General features: G+C 44.1%; 1 protein-coding gene and 1 non-coding gene across 4 annotated transcripts in view; both read right to left on the reverse strand.

Annotated features, from left to right (window-relative positions):
- Nucleotides 1–19,892, reverse strand: part of RSU1 (Ras suppressor protein 1) — a 159,260-nt gene that overhangs the window by 105,577 nt on the left and 33,791 nt on the right. For all 3 annotated transcript variants that reach the window (XM_010966825.3, XM_010966834.3, XM_010966844.3), the window contains exons 4-7: nucleotides 14,908–15,028; nucleotides 10,248–10,366; nucleotides 8,382–8,464; nucleotides 7,990–8,104 (exon numbers count right to left, since the gene is read on the reverse strand). In XM_010966825.3, the coding sequence (XP_010965127.1) occupies nucleotides 7,990–8,104; nucleotides 8,382–8,464; nucleotides 10,248–10,366; nucleotides 14,908–15,028 (438 nt within the window). The remainder of the gene's footprint in view (nucleotides 1–7,989; nucleotides 8,105–8,381; nucleotides 8,465–10,247; nucleotides 10,367–14,907; nucleotides 15,029–19,892) is intronic.
- On the reverse strand, nucleotides 9,756–9,827 carry TRNAA-AGC (transfer RNA alanine (anticodon AGC)). The gene has a single exon. It is a non-coding gene; the product is annotated as a tRNA-Ala (tRNA).

Consider the following 19,892-nt stretch of genomic DNA (forward strand, 5'->3'; position numbering starts at 1 on the left):
CACGCCGTTCACCGGACTCCCGTGTGCAGCCAGCATTTGCCACGTTAGAAGCCCGCGTCTAGGAGTAAATCCGGGGTTTGCAAACTCCAGTGTATACTGGGGCCAGCGAAATCAAGGTAGAAAGAGAAGTGAAAGAAACAATAATGTGAGTGAGGAGACTGGACTAACAGCATGTCCAAAACAATGTCTCAAATTCTTGACAGTTTCTGTACAAGTTGAGTTTGAAATAAGACTATGTTTATCACACAATTTTAAACTTAAAACTTTCAACCACTCTCCAGCCCACGCCACCTGCAGCACTCCTAACTAAATGTTATAAAATTCTACAGTTGCTCAGTGAGTAACAGGATACTTACATTGTGTTGTATTTTTGTATTTTAAGAAATAATTTTCAAAGGGAAACGAAATATACAAAACGTTGTATAACCCTGTTAAGTCATTTCTTCATTTCTGTTTAACCAGGAATCTTTAGGGGCTCAGGGGAGGATCTTGGTGAGCTGGGAACTGTACCCCAGGTGGAAAAAAGCCAGCAGCTCTCAGCTATGGCCAGTGATTAAGATGTGGGTGAGTGACTTGTTCAGGGTTGCCTGTCTTGGGATCCGTGGAGACAGGACTGTGACCCATGCAGGTGCATGTCACCTACCACACTCTGAACTATACTGTCCTGTGTCTTGTCTTCCATCACGTGCCTTAAGAAGGACACATCAACAAAACCAAGGAGAAGAGAAAAAGATGGCAAATTCAGTGGTACTACTTCTCAACCCAAGTAGACAGACCATGCCCATTTCTGCCTTTCATAAGTAACAGGATTTACACAGAGAAAACCAATTCTGGTAACAGTATAAAGCTGCCTGGGATCAGGGCAGATAATTATCCAGAATGGAGAATCCAGACTACAAAAAAAATTTTTTTCTTAACTTCTTATTATGTCCTTGGTATCTGATTTTTCTGGAGACAGGTTAGTAACTGCCATTACATCTTTTCTCAAGAGAACCGAAGATTTCATACGATAGCTAAAGTAGTTCCAAAACAGTCTGACTTCACACTCTAGATCTTTAATGTTTTTAATTTACGACAAAATAAAAAAGACTTAGAAAGATGGATTTATCTAGTGTGTTTCCAACATGAATGACTAATATGTAGACGAGTGATGAAAAGATAACAGTGTGTGCACACATCAGTAATAGTGAAAAATGGAAACAACTAGAACAGAGGGTATCAGGAGTTCTGGGAGAAGAGAAACATCACGATGAAACAAACAAAAGATAATGTGAGACAGTGAGAAATTCAACAGCTGGCAAACAAAGCTCTCTCTTGAAGAAAGGTAGTCTTAACCGTGGGATGAAGAAGTGAGTGAGAGCCAGCACCACGAGGCGTTCGATACTTCAGGACAAGTTCATAGTTTTATAAAGGACACCAGAAAGTAAAGAAGTGAATGTTCATGTATGACTGAAGCATTGTGCTGTGCACCAGAAATTGATACAACATTGTAAACTAACTACATCACAATAAAAAAAAAAAAAAAGTGAATGAATGAATGACCAAGCCACAAGCTAACCACAGAGCCTTCTAAGGCAGAAGAACCAGGTGACCTGCTCCCAGCCTCAATTACGCAGCTCACAAAAAGGGCAGAGCCTGGCTGGAAAATCATTTGTGAAACTAAACGTGTATCAGGAAAACGGGGATGATGGGGCAGAAAGGACGGCAGTGAAACCCTTCCTGCCACGCCTGATGCCCAACCTGAGGGTTCGCCTCGTGCTGTCCTCATTCTCTCCCCGCCACGTCTCCTCTCGAGTGTATGTCCCTTCTGGTACTTCCCTGCTTTTTCTCACCCTTCGCACCAGAGGCTAATTCTCCGCCTGTCATCCGTCCAGCCAATCACTGTGTGTGATGGAGACTGGCTTTTGGACCTTCTCGGTCATTGCTTCTCACCAGGTGCTCAGCCTCTAAATAATCAACACTTAACAGTATAAAAATTCACCATGTGTGTGTATTATTCTTTTAATCCTCACAACAATACAAGGAGGAGGGGGTTACTACTACCCTCATTCTACACGAGGCAAAGTAAAATGACTTGTCCACAATCACAGAGCAAGGAATTGGGGGGGTGAGATTTGAACCCCAGCGTAGGGATGAAGAGACAAAGTCTCATCCATAATCAACCACGTACATTAAAACACATCTTAAACCTCTGGGTAAGATCATCGACAGCCCATGGACAGAGTGACAGTAACGGGTGATAAGACATTTATAATCAGGGACTTAATGGGTCAAAAACAGAATACTGTGTTTCCTTTTCTTCTGCTTCACGTGAGAACATTATTTTTCTTGAGCTTTTCAACACCATTAAGAAAAGGATTAAGAGGTGTGACAGGAAGGATTTCAGGCTCCCTCCTTCCTGATTCTGTTCATTCTGGAGACGACAGTCAGAGGGAAACTCTCAACACATGACATCACATACTCTCTGAATGGGATTAACATGTGTTTCCACTCTTCACAAACAGGCAAGAAAGAATACACAACCTTCTGATACTTCTTAATAAAAACTGCTACTTGACTAGCAGCACGGAGACCAGGACACTAAGCCAGCTGGCCCAGGTCTGAGTAGTGACGCACGCATCCCTGTCACAGGCTGGGCAAACTGGTGCAGGTAAGGTTCTGACATTTAAAAACACTTTGCTTTGTGGCATGCCTGGTGGACCAACGCCATTTCCTTCTCCAAAGGCAAGTTATCTGGGTGACAAATGCAGAAGAGGTCCCATGACCGTCTACAAGCCAAGAAGCCAGAAATGACTCCACCAAGTGCAAGCAACTGAATCCCGGAAAACTCAGGAAAGAGACCATGTAAAGACATGTTTCCCATCTTCTGCACTGAAGACTCGTTAAGTCTCACCCGTGAGTGAGAAAATACAGAATCTGCACAGAGTACGGCTCGCGGAGCCACCGTTTCCGAGATCACCGTTAGGCTGTTTACTCTGGGGCTTTACCCGTCCTGAGGATGGGTCAGGACACCTGTCTCTCCTTCCTCCCCCACCAGTGTGGGCCTTGTCTCCACTGCACTCCTGAGTTCTGCCATGAATTAAAAGTGGGTGAAAACTTCCATCAGTCACCCTGCTGCTTTTTAGAAGGAGAGAAGAGGTGCTGGCTGAAAATACTGGTCCAAAGGAGAGTTGTGGAGTCAGGCAGGCTCAGGAGATTTCAATCATGTCTGTTTCACCCCTTTGCTGGCAGAGTTAGCTGCTCAGGTTGGGAAAACATTTCTCCTACCACGCAAAAGCACTCTCACTGCGTGAGCACTGACGAGTCATGATGGGACCAAAGAGGGGAGATTATGGTCCCTGACTTGGCCACAGACACTTGCCTATGAGCCAGAACCCTTATAGGTCCCTGATTCTCTGGCTTCAGGGCTTAGGAACCAGAGTGCTACTCGGCTCTATGTTCTACACTCCACCGTCACGTCCAAGGGACCTCAACCGACCTGTGGTATTATGTTTATGCTAATGATGCACAAAATTACAGATGCAGCCCAGACCTTTTCTGTCGACCCTGGAGTCTAATATCCAGTTGCCTTCTTGATTAGATACCCAAAAAGCAGCTCAAACCTCTAGGAATCCAAAACTCAGCTCCTCTCCTCCTCCATCTCCCCAACCTACCCTTCCCGCTACCTTCCTCGTCTTCTTAGTTCCCTAAGACCCAGTCACTCTTTGCTCCCTCCTTCATCATTGAAATCATCACCAATTCCTGTTGGTTCCGCCTCTGGAACACCAGAATCTAACATTACTGCCACCTGGATAAACGCAGAAGGTCTGCCTTCCTTCTGGAGGCTCCAGGGGAAAATCCAAGTCCTTGCCATTCTCAGCTTCCGGAGGCCGCCACTGTCCTCGGCGCATGGCCCCTTCCATGCCCAACTCCAACCTCCTGACTCTGTCCCCAGATCTTCTACTGCTGTCTCTGACCGTCCTGCCTCCCCCTTCTAAGGACCCGCACAATTACTCTGGGCTCCCCTTGGTGATCCAGGGTGATCTCCCCATTTCTAGATGGGACATCACATCTGCAAAGTCCCTTAACCATGCAGAACAGCATTCTCCCAGACTCCGGTCACGAGGACAGGGCGTCTCTGGGGGGAGCCATTATTCAGCCTCCCACACCATCTCACTCAGAGCAGAAGCCAAAGTTCTCACAACGCCCCACAAGTTCCCATGTGATCTAGTCCCCATTCCCTGTCAAAGTCCAACTCTTCCAACTCTCCTCCTCGCTCAGCCGGCTCCAGCCACACTAGCCTTCTGGCTGTTCCTCAACACACAAGCCCATCTCAGGACCTCTGCACCTGCTGTCCCCTCTACCAGGAAAGCTCCCTCCCTCCCTTAGGCCTGTGACTGAACAACACCAAGGTATGACAAGACCTTCTCTGTTGACTCCATGTAACAAAGTAACATTCCCCTTCCCCCCCCACCACTTGGAGAGTCTCTTCTGTTCTCATTTTTTTTCCCCGGGGCATTTAACATCACGTGTTATGTTCTCTATCCATCTATCCATCCATCCATCCATCCATCCATCCATCCTCCCTCACCCACTAAAATGTTACAAGGGGTGTTTTGTCTCTTCTTCTATCCCCTGGAAATACAACATGAAGCAGGGACTCAGTAAACGGTTGCTGGATAAGTGAATTCTACGTTACTGGAAAAGTAAGTCCCTTCAAAACAAGACCTGGCCTCAAGTAGGAACTTAATTAATGTCTGAATGAATGAGGAAACGGATGGGTGAATGACAGACACACTCTATACCTAATTTTCTATAGGTATATGGACTAACGTAAAATCAAGTGCTTTCCTGTTGATGAACCAGACATGACTGGTAAAGTAATTTATTCAAGTTTGTGCAACAGAAGGAAAGTAATACAATTACATATTAAAACTCCACGCAAGGCCTGGACTTTGTTCTGCAGTGTCCCTGCACAGTCTTAGCCCTGACAAGTCAGAATCCATTTGGATTCCCTTGCTTGTTTCAAAAAATCTTGCCAACGAGGTTTCAAGTTAATAAACTCCAGATTTATTTTTAAAGGAAATTCTGCAGAAGTCTCAAAAGCATTTATCTTGTTTATTCAGATATGTAAAAAGTTGAATATTCAAGGGTCAGATCATTATTCACCTTTTCAAATACACCCAGGAGAGCAAGCCTGGAGCCAGAGGATGCTGCAGGGACGGACAATCCAAGCCCCAAGTTACACAGTCCCCAGCCCCGCCCCGTGGCCAGCCAGGGCGGTCCAGGTGACCACCCTGGGTACCAGGCGCACAGGCAGACAAAAGAGATTCCTGCTGTGGCTGGATGCTTACTGGCAGGGGAAGAGCCAGGGGAACAACGCAACCGGCCTGGGCTGGAAGAGCAGAGCATCAGTTCCTTTCACAGAGGTCACCTCCTCCGCATTCTGCGAAGTGTTATCCCAGCCCTGCTGCTCACACACCAGCAGGGAGGACCAGCCCCACAAGTCACCACATTCAATCTCCTCTCCTTCTGCCACTGTCTGGGGCAGGGAGCAGGTGGTGTGCTTCATTCACACTTGGAAACACGGCCTTCTAGGAATCCTTACTGGCACACAGATGGGAAGAGGGCAGCCCAGTGGTCAGGAACACGGATCCAGAAAACTGGGCATCAGGGTTCAAATCTCGCCTCTGTGACCAACTGTGACCTGATGCACACATCACCAACATTTTCTAAGCCTCAGTTTCCTCAACTCTAAAAGGTCCACTTTCTATTTTTTGGACAATTACAGGAGCCAGCACAGGGAAAGCACTTACCACGGTGCCTTGGCACATAAGGCCTTAGTCCATCTTATTATAACAGCTATTATTACAGTACTATCATCATTTTCTTTAAAAAAAAAATCACTGTTCAAAAATAAATAATACACCTACCTTTATCTTGAGTTTAGCTAGGGGCTTACCATTTACTTACAGCTAAGTGTCCTTGCAATTTGGGAAAAATGCCACCAGCCAGATGCTGAAATAAAGCTTTTCTAGGTATGGCTAGCAAAAATAAACTTATTTAAAGACTTTCTCCTCAACAAAAAAAAAAAAAAAAAAAGAAAGAAAGAAAAAAAAGACTTTATCTCCAATTCTAGTCCTGAATATATAATTTGGTATTAGAGGGCATTAACATGACCAAACATGACCACGTGCAGAATTTAAACAGGACAAGCAATGTAAGATTTAAGAATATACAGGTACACAGGTACGCATGGGTTCAATCAGCTGTTTTCCTACCAAACTATTAGCTGATAGAAATCTCTGACTAATCCAATGCCCTACACTGCCCCATGCTTGAAAAATGAAGTAAAACAACAAAACACTTTTTTTTAACCATTTCTCCTCATCGTGCTAATCCAAGACAAAGGTCAGAAGCACTAAGTGAGTTTTACCAAATTACACAAGACATAGCCTCACACAGTTGGTCAGGGAGGGAGCAGGCGTTTGTATCCTGCAAAAGTTCCCCATGAATTACTAATGCCAACATCTGTGGCTGGCAATCACGGTCCAGAATCTTTCCTTTGGTAAGAAGTGTTTTGTTTTGTTTTGTTTTGTTTTGCCTTAAAAATGTTCCTGAACATTTTCTCTTGATCTCACGCAACAGGACTTGATGCCCCGTAACTCCGTGAAGGAGCTGAGTGACTCTGCAGTCCTTGACATCAGGACAAATTCCTCAAGACCTCTGGCAGCAACAAAGGAGCCACAGCAGTCGGGAAAGTCAGGGGGAAGCTGTATCTGTTCCATGGAATTGCATGAATGCTTCTTTTAGACTCATGCTGCCCAACACAGCTTTCCCTCCCATGGAAATGTTCTCTACCTGCATTTTCCCATATGGCAACCATGAGCCACACATGGTTCCTCAACATCTGAAATGTGGCTTGTGGCTTCCATGCTGGACAGCACAGCTCTAGACAGAGGCCAGCCTTGGCTTGCTTGTCGCCCTCCTGACACCTTGCTATTTAAGGTCCTTGTTTCATGAACTCATTCGGTACTTATCCCGAGTGTCTACCTGGTGCCTCGCACGTGGCCGGCACCGGGGATACAGTGGGGAGCACACACAACCCCCCAGCTCTCATGGAACTTCCATCCTCATTTATAATAACCACCAGCCTCTTTAAAACCACCAGACTCACTGGATTTACTTCCTCCGAGAATGTTGGGTCAAATGTGCTTTTTTCAATTGTGGGATACTTTGGAGCAGAAAAGCAAATAGTTCTAGTTTGAGAAACAATGCAGTTGACTGTAGTGAAGAAATGAGAGGCTACCCAGAGTCTGCATGGGAGAAGCGAACTCATGGAAGATGTCCAGAAGGACAGCCTCAGGAACATGAGGAAATGGGTTGGACGTTATGTCCGAGGGAGGCCTAGAGGCGCTTAGGGCCACCTGAATGACCAGGCAGAGGAGGACGATTCAGGGGCCACAGCGGGAGGACCAGAGAGTTTCCAGTGAGAACATATTTAACAATTCCCACTGGAGATGGCAGCAGCAGAGAACCAAAATCAAGGCTGGAGATACAGCTGTCGTACATATTTTAACCATTTGGTAAAAGTTTGAGGGATTAAAATAAAAAATTAAGGGATCAAAAAAAAAATAAGAATGATTAGACTTTAAAAAGAAGGGGGGAAAAAAATGATCCCTCCTGGTCAAGGAGGAGCCCTGGGGAGACCGAGAACCACTCGTCCCAGGCTCCTTTCGCTGCACCACGCAGGCAGCTGAGCTGGGTCACCTTTCAGCAGCAGCTCCTGAGACACTGGTACCACAGCTGCTCCATGAATCATCAGGGAAGGTCCAACCCCAGAAGAGCTAACCCCTGGTCGATGACAAATGCTGCTAGAAAAGTATCAGGACTGGGTGCCTTGGATGGAGGCTATGTGCCCAGAAGAGAGAAGGTTTTTTCAGAGCTGCAGCACTCGGATCATTATTACTAATTAAACCCAGAACACAGATCGTTCATCAGCAACCTTACCGAGTTCTGGGGGCAGAACGGTCAGGCGGTTCCCCTGAATGTGGAGTTCCTTAAGCTGAGTAAGCTCCCCAATTTCCTTCGGCAGCGAGATCAGGTCGTTATCCCTAAGGCTGAGCTAAAGAGAAGAAAAAAACAGGAGCTGTCAAAACAATTTTCACATCAAGAGGCACTCGAAAGACACACTCGTCCTGGCCCCGTGCCCTGCCTTCTTCGAAGGCTCAGTCCTTTCCATTTATTTACCAGGGTCTGCAGACCAACGAGGAACAGTATTGGGGAGGAGTGGTTTTATTCCTGCAAAATAAACCGTACTCCGGCTCAAATTGACTCGATTCCACTCCTCCCAGGGCTGCAGAAGTGAATTGATTTTCTAAGAATTTAGATAAATTACTTACTATCTGCAACTTTGTGAGCTTCCCAATATCTGGTGGCAGGATTTCAAAATCGTTGTCACTTAGATAGAGTGCACGCAGGGTGGCTGCAAATTAAACAGCAATATATAAACAGGGTGGCATGGAACCCAGCCACTTGAGGTCTGATCAATATGAGGGAGTCAGCTTTGATTAATAACCCTGGCTCGGTGAAAAGCCTGTGACATACCTAGGGCTCACAATAATAACAAGCAGGTCAAACTTAGATTTACTGGCTGATTGTGGAGCTGGTGTGTTCAGGAAGACATCTATATCCAAGTGAACTGACACAATTAACAACTGTGGGCAACCGGCAGTTTCTGGCCCAGAGTTTTCAATACGCTCTCAGCAAAGATAGCTCTCGTTTTTCTATTACTTCCGATTTGCATTTATGGGCTTGATTTGCATCCAGAGCGAAACAAAAGAAAATCACTGTGTCACCTGGTATCAATGCTTCGCTCCCATAAACAGAAAACTAGGTCAAAAAATAAGTAACCAAAGGCTTTCCTCTGATGGAGGCTGTGATCGCTGTTCACTGTTTCCATAGTCAGACTAATTATTATTGTTTCTATAGCCTTAACGGCAAAAATAAATGAAGGTGAAGGAGCTAAAATAATGACAGGGAGCTTCAAAAATAGAGAAAACCCTAACTTAGGCAGATTATCAGTAATCAGCAATTTGTTCAGAATACCATACAATACTAGTCCCCCATCAACTCAAGGCTAAAACCCAAGGCATCTTTTCACCCTTAACCCGAAGGAGGAGTATAATCTGATGTATGCTGTATTTCTTTACAAGTGTTCAGTTACATTCTATTATCTTAAAGTTCAACAGAACTGCATATATACCCAAGAAAAACAATTTCTTCTGCGGCTCAAGAAAACTGTTAAAGTTGGTTTCATGTGCTTTATGAGAAGTCTGGGATAAAGAGTCTATGTAAGGTAAAAAAATGAAACTAGAGACTAATTCGGAAAAATCAGAATTTCTGGATATCATATAGGTCACTATTTGGAGAAGCAGAACATTCGTTTAAAGACAGCAACTCTTCCCTAAAAATTTCATGAGTTCTCGGAAAAATCAGTTTTTCCTCTTTTTCCATCTGCAGTAAGAAATATGCTTGCCTATAAAAGTTCAAAGTGTGTTCATCTGTGATCTATAATTTCTTAATTTTTGATAGTATACTGCAGATACAGTAGACTACGTCAGAAAGAACTTTTTAAAAAGCTTAAAACAAGAATTCTGGCTGGAAATGTTTAAAGTTCCTATTAGAGGTTTATTAATGGATTTTTTTTAATTTCTTTTTTTTTTTTTTTGGTTGGAGGGGGGAGGTGATTAGGTTTGTTTGTTTGTTTATTTTAATGGAGGTGCTGGGGATTGAACCCAGGACCTCATGCATGCTAGGCATGCACTCTACCACTGAGCTATACCTCCCCTCTAACAATGGATATTTTTATAAATAACTGATTGGACTATCTTTGGGCAAAAAGCCTACAAAGAGTTAATAGCAACATTAGGAAGACACGTGTATTATTATTATTTTTTTTTTTCTGGATGCTCTTTAAAAAGAAAGTCAAGTTCCCTAGCTAAATGTGAGACTTGATCTCATTTAGGTAAAAATCTCCATCAGAAATTTAATATGACATTACTAAGTCCACGTGAGGGCAATGGTGTCAGGTAACTATACATCAAATACAGACTGCTGAGCTATGAGGGAATATTCAGAAGGAATCTGAGGGAAAAAATATATATGTCCAATAATTTCTCTTGGAGTTTGGACCCTGGCAAATAAATTTCACTTTTAGAACGCAAAGGACCATTTTAAGGAGATTTATAGAATTAAAAGTTTCATACTCAGGTAGAAGAAGTTTCCAGGAAGAGAATTTTCATTCAAGTTGTTGTAAGTCAAATCAAGGACCTCCAGAGCTGGGAGTGAGCCGAATCCTCGAGGCAGGGTGTTGAGTCTATTCATGCTGTTGTTGGGGGAAAAAAAATGCAAGACGTCACACAACACAGAAGCATGTATTTACACAGACTGCTCAGCTCACCTCTGTGTCACAGGCCTGGGAGCCTCGTGGGAGAGGCTGAAAGCTTCAAAGATGGCCGTTAATTCCATAATAACTTTGTGTCATTTTTAACCAGCCTAGGAATCCTAGTCTGAGAAGTTCCATGTTCATGAAATGTTTGTTAATGTCTTAGTTTGTCACTTTCTCCAACGCTTGATGCTCAGTGACTGTTCCATGCAGAAAATTAAGACATCACAAAACATCCATTCTTCTAGAGAAAAACTTCCTGATGGATGTAGCAATAATAAGACCTCAAAAGATACCAACGGAGCCTTGTAGTTTTCAGACTTCTGCTTTATTTGATTTCACTTTTTCCTCCCAGTGGGAGACAAAAAAAAAAAATCCTTTTTTTTGTTTTGTAACTACTAACAGTAGTTCAAAATAATTCTCCACTTAGAATGGAGGTTACCAGAGGCTGAGGGAGGCGGGTCATGAGGAGTTACTGTTTAGTGGGAATAGAGTTTCAGTTTTGCAAGATGAGAAACTTGCAGAGATTGGCTGCACAACAATGTGAATGTACTTCATGCTTCTGAATCATAAACTCAAAATGGTTAAAATGGTAAATTTACGTTATGCATATTTTATCATAACTGAAAGATTTTAAATATACACATCTCTCCAATGAAAGCTAAGGAAAAATTTTTTTCTATTATCTTTTTTTCCTTCAAGACTCTTATTTCCCTTAACGTGGCTCCCTCTGAACACACTTAAAGACCCGATTAAATTTTTTTTAATCTAATATAGGATGACAAATATTTAAAACTTGGGAGGAACTGTGACACTAAAAATAATTTTATCCTTCACCACACACACAATAATACTAATAATTCTAGACGCCGATCCTTCTCAGTTTAGATACAATCCTACTCACATCCATCAACCAGGCTGCCTAAGAAACAGCTGACAGCAGAAAGAGGAATCCAGAAAAGAGTGATTTCCACCTCTTGATGGGTATCAAGTCCCAGGTTAACTTTACACCTTGCAAAATAGCCTCCAGGACAATTTTTCCAAAGCATATGGAAATGAGAATACGCCCGCCTATGATGGAGAACTTCATAAAGCCAGAGCAACGGCTGCTGGGCGTCTTTGCTCTTTGTCTTCTCCAAAAGCTACAGGAAGGCCCCCACAGACCCTTCCTTTTAGGAACACTGAACTCCAGGGGTCCTCGGAGGCTCCTCCTGATTCAATAAAGCCTTTCTGCCTAAAAGGCAAGTATTTTTCTCACCTGCACAGTGACCCACTCACACACTTAGGGGAAAAACTAAGTCCAAATCCATGAACACTCAACACTCGGCTTTAGTGAAAACTGTGAATTCTTCCCAAGACAAGCTTCCCCATCTCACTAGGTGGAAAGTTACTCCGGGAATAGCTGGTATGATGCTCTTTCCATGAGGTTCTCCTTGAAATAATTACCAACTTGTAACCTACGTTGGCTTTACATTTTTTGTTAAAAACAAACAAAGAAACAAAAAAACAACTCTGGACAATGAATGACATTCAAAAAAAATGAAAAGCATGATTCAACTTTCCTCTATCTATTCAGATGGTCCAAAAATTCTTGCCGGTTTTTCAATGATCACAATAAAAACAAAATAAAAGCAACTTGTGGTTGAACGTGCTGTTTGGATCATGCATACGTGTGGCCTAATCGCTCTGCTGTAGGAGGGTCTCCTGTGCATATATTTTTTTAAAATTCTAGCTGTTCATTCTAAGGGGTTCTTGATGCCTTTGCCCTAACCAGGGCTGTGCAGGTATAATTCTTTATGCCATTTGACATCAGTAATATCATTTATGGAAACCGAGCCTAATTCCTCTCCCAGAGAACTAAGAATTTTATTCAGACTCTGACAACCCCGTCCGTGCAGCTATGTAATTAAATACAGAAAGCTTTACACAGTCAATAAGTCACCGAGGGCCAAACAGCTCCAAAGTCGACAAAGAGGCAACTCAGATGCACTGGGTAATAAAGGAAAGTTTCCAACTCTGTCCTAAGGCTCCTTGAACAAAACAAAGCCAAACAAAACCTGTAAAACAAAACTGTCCCTACCTGCACCTCTATTTCAGGCCTCCCCTCCCCTCCCCCCCCCTGTACTGTCTTGTCAGTTTTACCTCCCGCGTATTTTTCATCTGCAATCCCTCCCCGCCGTCACTGTTCCTGCCCTAGTTCACCAGGAACGCTCATCTAGAGAACTTATGTGTCTCCTGACCTGAAGTCACACCCCCTCTGACCTCTCCCCATCATGATCTTTCCTATGGGAAATCCTCCCACCTCACTGCACACCCGCCACGTCACTGTGCCAACTCCCCAGTGGGCGGCAGGATGAGACCACAGCTCCTTTCTCTGACACACACGCCCTTCATTAGCTCTTGACTCCTGCCGACAGACATCTATGTATCTTTAGGCTGTTTCCCCACCTGTGATGTATGCTCCCCAGGGTGGATGGGCAGGACCACAGCAGTGCTTGGCACAGAGTTGAGAGCCCAGGAAAGGCTCATCCAATGTAAGAGCAGACTTTCAGGCTGCTCTGCCTGGCCTCACCACCTGTCTCTCCCCTCCCGGCCTCACATCTTAGTCTTGGTGACACCAAACAACCTGCAACCTCTGGAACAGGCAGAGCTCTGAGCTTTCACATCTGTCATTCTCACCATCGGAGACGTCTTCCCTCTACTTGTGAGTCTGACCAATTCCTTCTCAGCATCAGGTCTCAGCTCTCATACCACCCAGGAGAGGAACCCTTCCTTCCAAGGATCTCACCTGCTCCCTGTCCCTCTCTCCCACTGCCAACTGACAGCCTCCAACCCATCTGTGACCCCGCTGGACACTGTCACTGACAACTGCTCTGCCCCCATCCTTAACGCCGGGGGCTGTGACCTTCACTGCTGATCCCCACGCTAGCAAGGCTCCTGGTGCAGAAAAGGCACACAGTCATGAAATAAATGAATTCATAAGTAAAACAACGATGATGATAATAAAAGCTAACCCTATGGACTGCTACCATGTGCCAGGCACTACTCCTAGCCCCTCAGATGTAACTATTAACTCGCTTCGTGAATGATGCAGACATTAGGCAACAAAGCACCTAGTTTTGTAGTTCTTGGATCTAGATCTTGTTTTAGCTTCTTTCTTATATGCAAATAAAGTATTAGGACTTAATAATGTTCAAAACAAAGACGTAAATGGAGGATCCTTTCTTTCCCACTTTGCCCGACAAGTATACAGTCTCCCCATTTGTAGGAGGAAAAAGCCACCACATACAGTGACTTTCCCCCTCCCTCAAACTCCACTCCCCCCCAGATGTTAGGAGAAAGAGTCCTCATGTGTCTTACAAAGACTGTCTCTCAACCAGGGTGCACACCAAATTAAGAGCATCTGACCAGATGCCTGGTGGGGAAAAACTCAACTAAACATCAGTCCGTGCGTAAGATTTTTTTCATGATTGCTTCCCAGTAAATTGATAAATACCTGGCCGGCTTCTCTAGCCACTCCATGCAAATCACCGACTGCATCACAGCACTTAATGGCTATAATTTAACGAATACATGACTTCACGGAGAGGATGAGGCATGAGTGGGCAGCTGCATTCAACAGCTCCAACAGTGAAGCTGGAGTGCAGAAGTCCAAGTTCTGGGTGGCATCCACGGTGTGTGCTGGGCAGGGCACAGACCCCCCCCCCCACACTGGGGTTCTCTTCTGAGCTCAGCCACTAACCTCAGGAGCAATCAGGGCAAGTCACTTGGCCCCTTGGAAAGGGCTTGGCTTCCATTCCACGAGATGATGGCAGTAATGCCTGCCCTCCCTCCTACCCAATAGTTGAGGGGGTCAAATACCAGTGTGAGGACTTTGAAAACTGTGAAGCAATGTAAGAATACAAGATATTATTATTATTATTATTCACTGCAACCTGATTCCACAACCTCAGCAGCTGAATCAAAACTCCCCTCTTCACCTCTGTGTGAAGAGAGACTTGGGACTATAATCTCTTGACCACAAACAAGAATTGTAAGAGTCAATGGAGCGGTGTTAGGAAATGCATCCTCCCCTCAGTGGAAGGAAGCTGCTTTGCACACTACTTTGACTCAAAACAGAAAAAAGAATCAACACATTGCAACTGGTCTGCACAGTTAATGCTATGCAAATGGATCCTTTCTCGGTCAACGTAACAGAAACAAAATTTTACTGGAAACAAAATGCAGTTAAAAAAAAAAAAAAAAAGACTTCCTTATTGCACCAACAATTAGCTTCTTAATTAGCACGCAAACAGACATGCACTAATGGAGACCATAGAAAGGATGCATTAAAACAACAAAACTTTTTTAAAACCTAAAACAGAGATAGAAACTAGAACTCGGCTTCTCCTATCCAATAATAGCAATGACAAGCCCCGCCCCCGCCCCGCCCCCTCCAGCGCTTCCTCTGCTCAGAATCCTCTCTCCTCCATGAGACTCACCTGACGTTCAAGTGTTTGAGCTTCTGAAGGCTGCTGATCTGTGTGGGCAGCTCCTCAATCTGGTTATTAAAGAAGTTCAGCACTTCCAAATTCTTCAGTTCTGCTATGTTCGGTGGCACAGCTATGGAAACAGAAATGCTAAGGGTGAACGCAGGCCCCTCACTCCCCGCCAGGAAAGCCAGCCACACAGTTTGTTTTCCTCTCAAGTGAAAGGAAGGTGCAACTCCAGCATGACCGTCTTGCTCACCTGTATATATCGAATTTAATTTCTGCAGGTGTTTTGTAGAAACACCGGGTAGAAATGGAAATGTTTCTTCGAATGGCAGGAGAAAATTTCAGTACCATGAGCAGCCTGTAAGTGACTATTACAGAGCATATCTATTTCTATTTTTAATTTTTATTTTTTTCCTTCCAGTTTTGAGATATTGACACACAGCACCGTGTAAGTTTAAGGTGCACAACATAATGATCTGACTTACATATCATGGAATGATGACTTCAGTAAGGTTAGTTAAACCCATCTTCTATATATAGATACTAAATAAAAAGAACAAAGACTTGCGATGAGGACTCTTAGGATTTACTCACTTACATATAAAATGATACTTTTCTGATTGTCATGTGATGTCTAATAAGTGCAATTGTTTTCTTCCTTTTGGTTTCCCCACATCTCCACCGAAAGGAAGTCAGCCAACTCCAGATCCCTTCCTGAGTAATGATACATTCACCAAGCTGTTTCAATAATCCGTTATTTGCAGAGCCGTTCTCTTAACACTGGACGAAATCACAATTTTCGAACTCAACCTGAAATGATGAAACAGTCAACCTACCTAGTTTCTGATTTTGGCTTCTGGCCTTTGCATATCCTGATCAACGTACACACAACCCCTCTGACATCAGATGAGCAATAGATCACTGCAGTGTTATTACACAGCAGAGTGAAAGGCCACCTTGGTGACACGATATAAACAGAGGAGTACGCAGATCAAAGGTTACCACTGGAAGCTGGAAGGCTCCTCCTTTCCCAGAGTGTAAGTTTGCCAATACAAAGTTAAAAGCCAAAGGCATCTTTTCCTCCAAAGCACCAACTCTCAATTGGCAGCAGAAAGATTTCAAGAGATTATACTTCTTCTACCCCATTCTCTGATTCATTCTTTCCACAGACATTAGTTACTGGCCACGAACTCGTCCACAGTTTGTGTAAACTCTTAAGATCAAGACTATTCGGGTAACTGAAGCCACGGACAAGGGGCTTGGGTTCAGTACAAGGAAGTACAATGTCTCATGTCAGGACACTTACTTCCCGTCCCAGCACCTCCCTCCAGGGGTGTCCCCAGAAGGCTGCAGACACCTGGGAGCACCTGTGCTTAGAACCACAACCAAGCTGTGTGTCACATTCCAAAGAGATACCTGAAGTATTTAAGGAGATAGCCATTCCAAGAAGTCCAGTGGATAACTCCCACGGGAACGGAAGTCGAGAAGGCAGGCGAGCTGTCATTACAGTTTTGAGTCATCATTTTTCAGCTTGATAAAATGTCTAAGGCATCAATGACCTGATTTCTTTTAGAGGGAAGCAGGCTTGGTAAAAATTAAGAGAAATGCTTTCACTGGAGGAAGGGACTGTGACAAGTAGGAATCAGTCTGAACTAAGACACTCGGGAAGAGGCAGTGGCCCAGATGGAAGATGAGCAAGGCGTGGATTCGCTCCTTAAGAGGCTGGTTGTGTGATGGAGACAAAAGGGGGGATTTTAATGGGAAAAACTGAGGCACCTGGGAATTCCCTCCAGCACCCACACTCTTGGCTGCCAGCCTGAATGCAGGTGAGCCCTACCTGTACGATTTGGCCGCAACAGCACATCCTTAGGTGTGCCCTCAGTCACACACTTCTGGGGGGAATGAATGGTATTCACATTGTGTAAATGACTGCAAAGAAATTCACTGGCCTGCACCTGATGGCTTTCTAGGGGTCCGTTTACCTGCTCTCTCTGCCTGGATCCTGAAGTGTGCAAAGTGCAGGTCTACAGGTGATTACAGCCCTGCTCAGAGACCTCGCCCTCTCCCCCATTCACCTTCCGGCTACCACAAAGCTTCTCTCACTGCATTCATCTGATTAGTTTGAAGAGTAATAAAGAAAGTTAGTGCAACCAGGAGAAAATGATGATCTCAATTTCACCACAAACAAAGAATAATGCAGCCAGAATTACTGCTGCCTTCCCAAAGTTACTCTGCCAATGCAATTAAATGCTGGTCCGAAGGTATCGCCTTTTTTGACAGGATGAGAGATTATTTCACTCTCCTTGCTAAATCAGTCCAATTTAAAACCACCAATTATGCTAAATGTGATTTAGGGCTTGGTTTTGTGGACACAAACAATAACCCCACATTCAATTTACTCAACGTCTCCCAGATTTCCAGTGCACGTGCGAATTTTTTTAAGACTCCATTCAAACGAGATGGGGCAAAAAATTACAGCTAATATTCTCCCTAAACTATAGAATTTCCACCCCTACCCCCCAACCTGCCCTGGCCATAGTTAAAAGCAAAAGAAATGAACCTCCAGACCTATCTGGACGGGATAACACTGACTCTTCCAACCAATGTTTAGAGAAATGTTTATTATGTGCACAGAAACATACACTTTTAGCAGCCAGCATCTCAGTACTTTTGGGATAAGGTAAGAGAGGCACGCTATGTAAAGAAAGTAAGTCACAAGAAAAGGGGTATCAGAATCAACAAATGGAGACAGGTCTAGTGCTTGGAAAGCACACTAATCCCAACAAAACCGTCCATAAAAAAATAACCAATTACTTTTTTACTGCACAACAATATGAGTTGTGCAATAATGAAATCTTATACATAATATATCACATGAACAGTCTACGGAAAGCTACCACGAAGAGTGGCAATGTATCACTGGTCAGAATATTCTGGTGGAATTTTTCAAGACAGCTATGTGACAAACTAGCAAGCAGCAGCATTTTAAAATCTACCTAAACAGTGAGCATCAATCTATTTCTTATTATGCATCTGAAATGTTCCTTTGTTGTCAATCTGTCCAACTTCTGACCGTGAGCCCCCAGCAGTCCACAGGCAACCAGGAGCTGAGTACACAAAAGAAGGAGAGGCCCTGCAATGCAAGAATGCAGGGGGCCTGGTCTGGTCATCTTGGGCTTGCTCTGTGCTCCCCTGATCAGCCCTGAACTCGCTGTGCATCCTTTCTCAACTCACAACCTCTCTGGGTCTCCATTTCCTCCATTTCGAAGTGAGAAGGTTGGATTATGACCATTTCTACATTGCCCTCCCACCTGGCTTTAACATTCTCTGATTCTCAGAAGAGTTGGGTTACAAAAAAATCAATGATATGGATTTAAATAATGCAAGAGAGGGGGCCTCAACTAGGAAGCTCAGTCATGTAGAACTTTGCTGATGGCAGAGAATTCAGTATCATTTTCTGTCTAACCAAAGATGGCTGCGTCAACTTTTGAGGCTTTAGTTGCTAAAAGAAAGTTGCAGAAAGGTCCCTAAGGACTCTCAGGTATTCCCCGGCTCCTAAATGCCACTTTCTGGTCTGGTCACATGATCGGGTGACCACTGGGGATGCTCTCAGCCAGAGCTTCTGCTGAGTTTTGGAAAAAGTGACAAAGACGGGGTCATGTCAGCCCAGGAACTCAGCCCAGAGACTTGTCTCTGAGTACATTCCGTATTTGTAACTACTCAGACCAACAAGTCCAGGAAGACCCTCTTTTCCTTCACGTCCTCCTCAGTCTAGGAATCTGAAAGTCACTCTGGAGTTCCTTCTCTCCAGGAACAGGGTACCAGCCCAGACTCAGCCATCAGCCCCTGCAGGGTTTCTGCATGGCTGCAGGACAAGAAACCCAAAGTGCCTGGGGGGCTGAGGAGTGGGGGCCAAAAAGGCACTCAGCTAACCTGAACATCTCTTTACAAAGCTCCCTGGGGCAAGAAGCCCCAGACAGCACTGGACAGACACACTGGACAGACCAGAGCTCCAACTGTAAGAACCCACTGATCCAGCTTTGCTCCCGAACAACAGCTTGGATCCTCCTAAAAGGACGTGCATGTATCTTCCTCAGTTACATTCACATCAGGCATAGCCACCAGGCGCCGCACAGATGAAGTGCACTCATAAAACCAATGTTACGCTTAAGAACATGCTTCCCCCGCTAGCTAACAACAGCTAACACCGTTTCCCCAACAGAAGAACCAAAAACAACTATCACTGTAGTAACTGGAGCATTGTTCTAAGAGTGTTTCATTCTAGGGTAGAAAATTAATAATTGCACGATGAATAACTTATTTTTTAAAGGCTTTTAGGAGGTTATCCGCACACTATAAATAGCCGGAGACGCTCTGGGGCTGGGCTGTCCAATCCTCTCACTATACATGGCTACTTAAATGTAAATCTAGACTGGGAATGTAAGTTGGTACAGCCCCTATGGAAAGATTATGGAGATGCCTCAAAAAATTAAAAATAGAATTATCATACAATCCAGCAAGTTCACTTCTGGGTATTTAATGGAAGGGAACAAAATCAATGTCAAAGAGAAATCTGCACCCCCATGTTCACCACAGCATTATTCACAGTACCCCAGCCATGGAAACAATTAGGTATCTGTTGACAGATGAATAAGGAAAATGTGACCCACACACACATACACACAACACACACATGTACACACACACACACACACACAATAGAACACTCTTTAGCCATAAAAAAGAAGGAAACCCTGCCTTTTACAACAACATGGATGGACGCTGAGGGCATTATGCTAAGTGGAAAAAGTCACACAGGGAGAGACATAAACTATATGATCTCACTTATATGTGGAATCTGTTTTAAAAAAAGAAAACAAACAAAAACAACATACAAAAAAAACTCAAAGAAGAAAAGAGATCAGATTTGTGGTCACCAGTGGTCCAGAGGTGGTGGAGTAGGGGACGAGGAAATTGGATGAAGGTATCAA

The sequence above is a fragment of the Camelus bactrianus genome, chromosome 35 (assembly GCF_048773025.1).
Source record: "Camelus bactrianus isolate YW-2024 breed Bactrian camel chromosome 35, ASM4877302v1, whole genome shotgun sequence".
Classification (NCBI taxonomy): Eukaryota; Metazoa; Chordata; class Mammalia; order Artiodactyla; family Camelidae; genus Camelus; species Camelus bactrianus.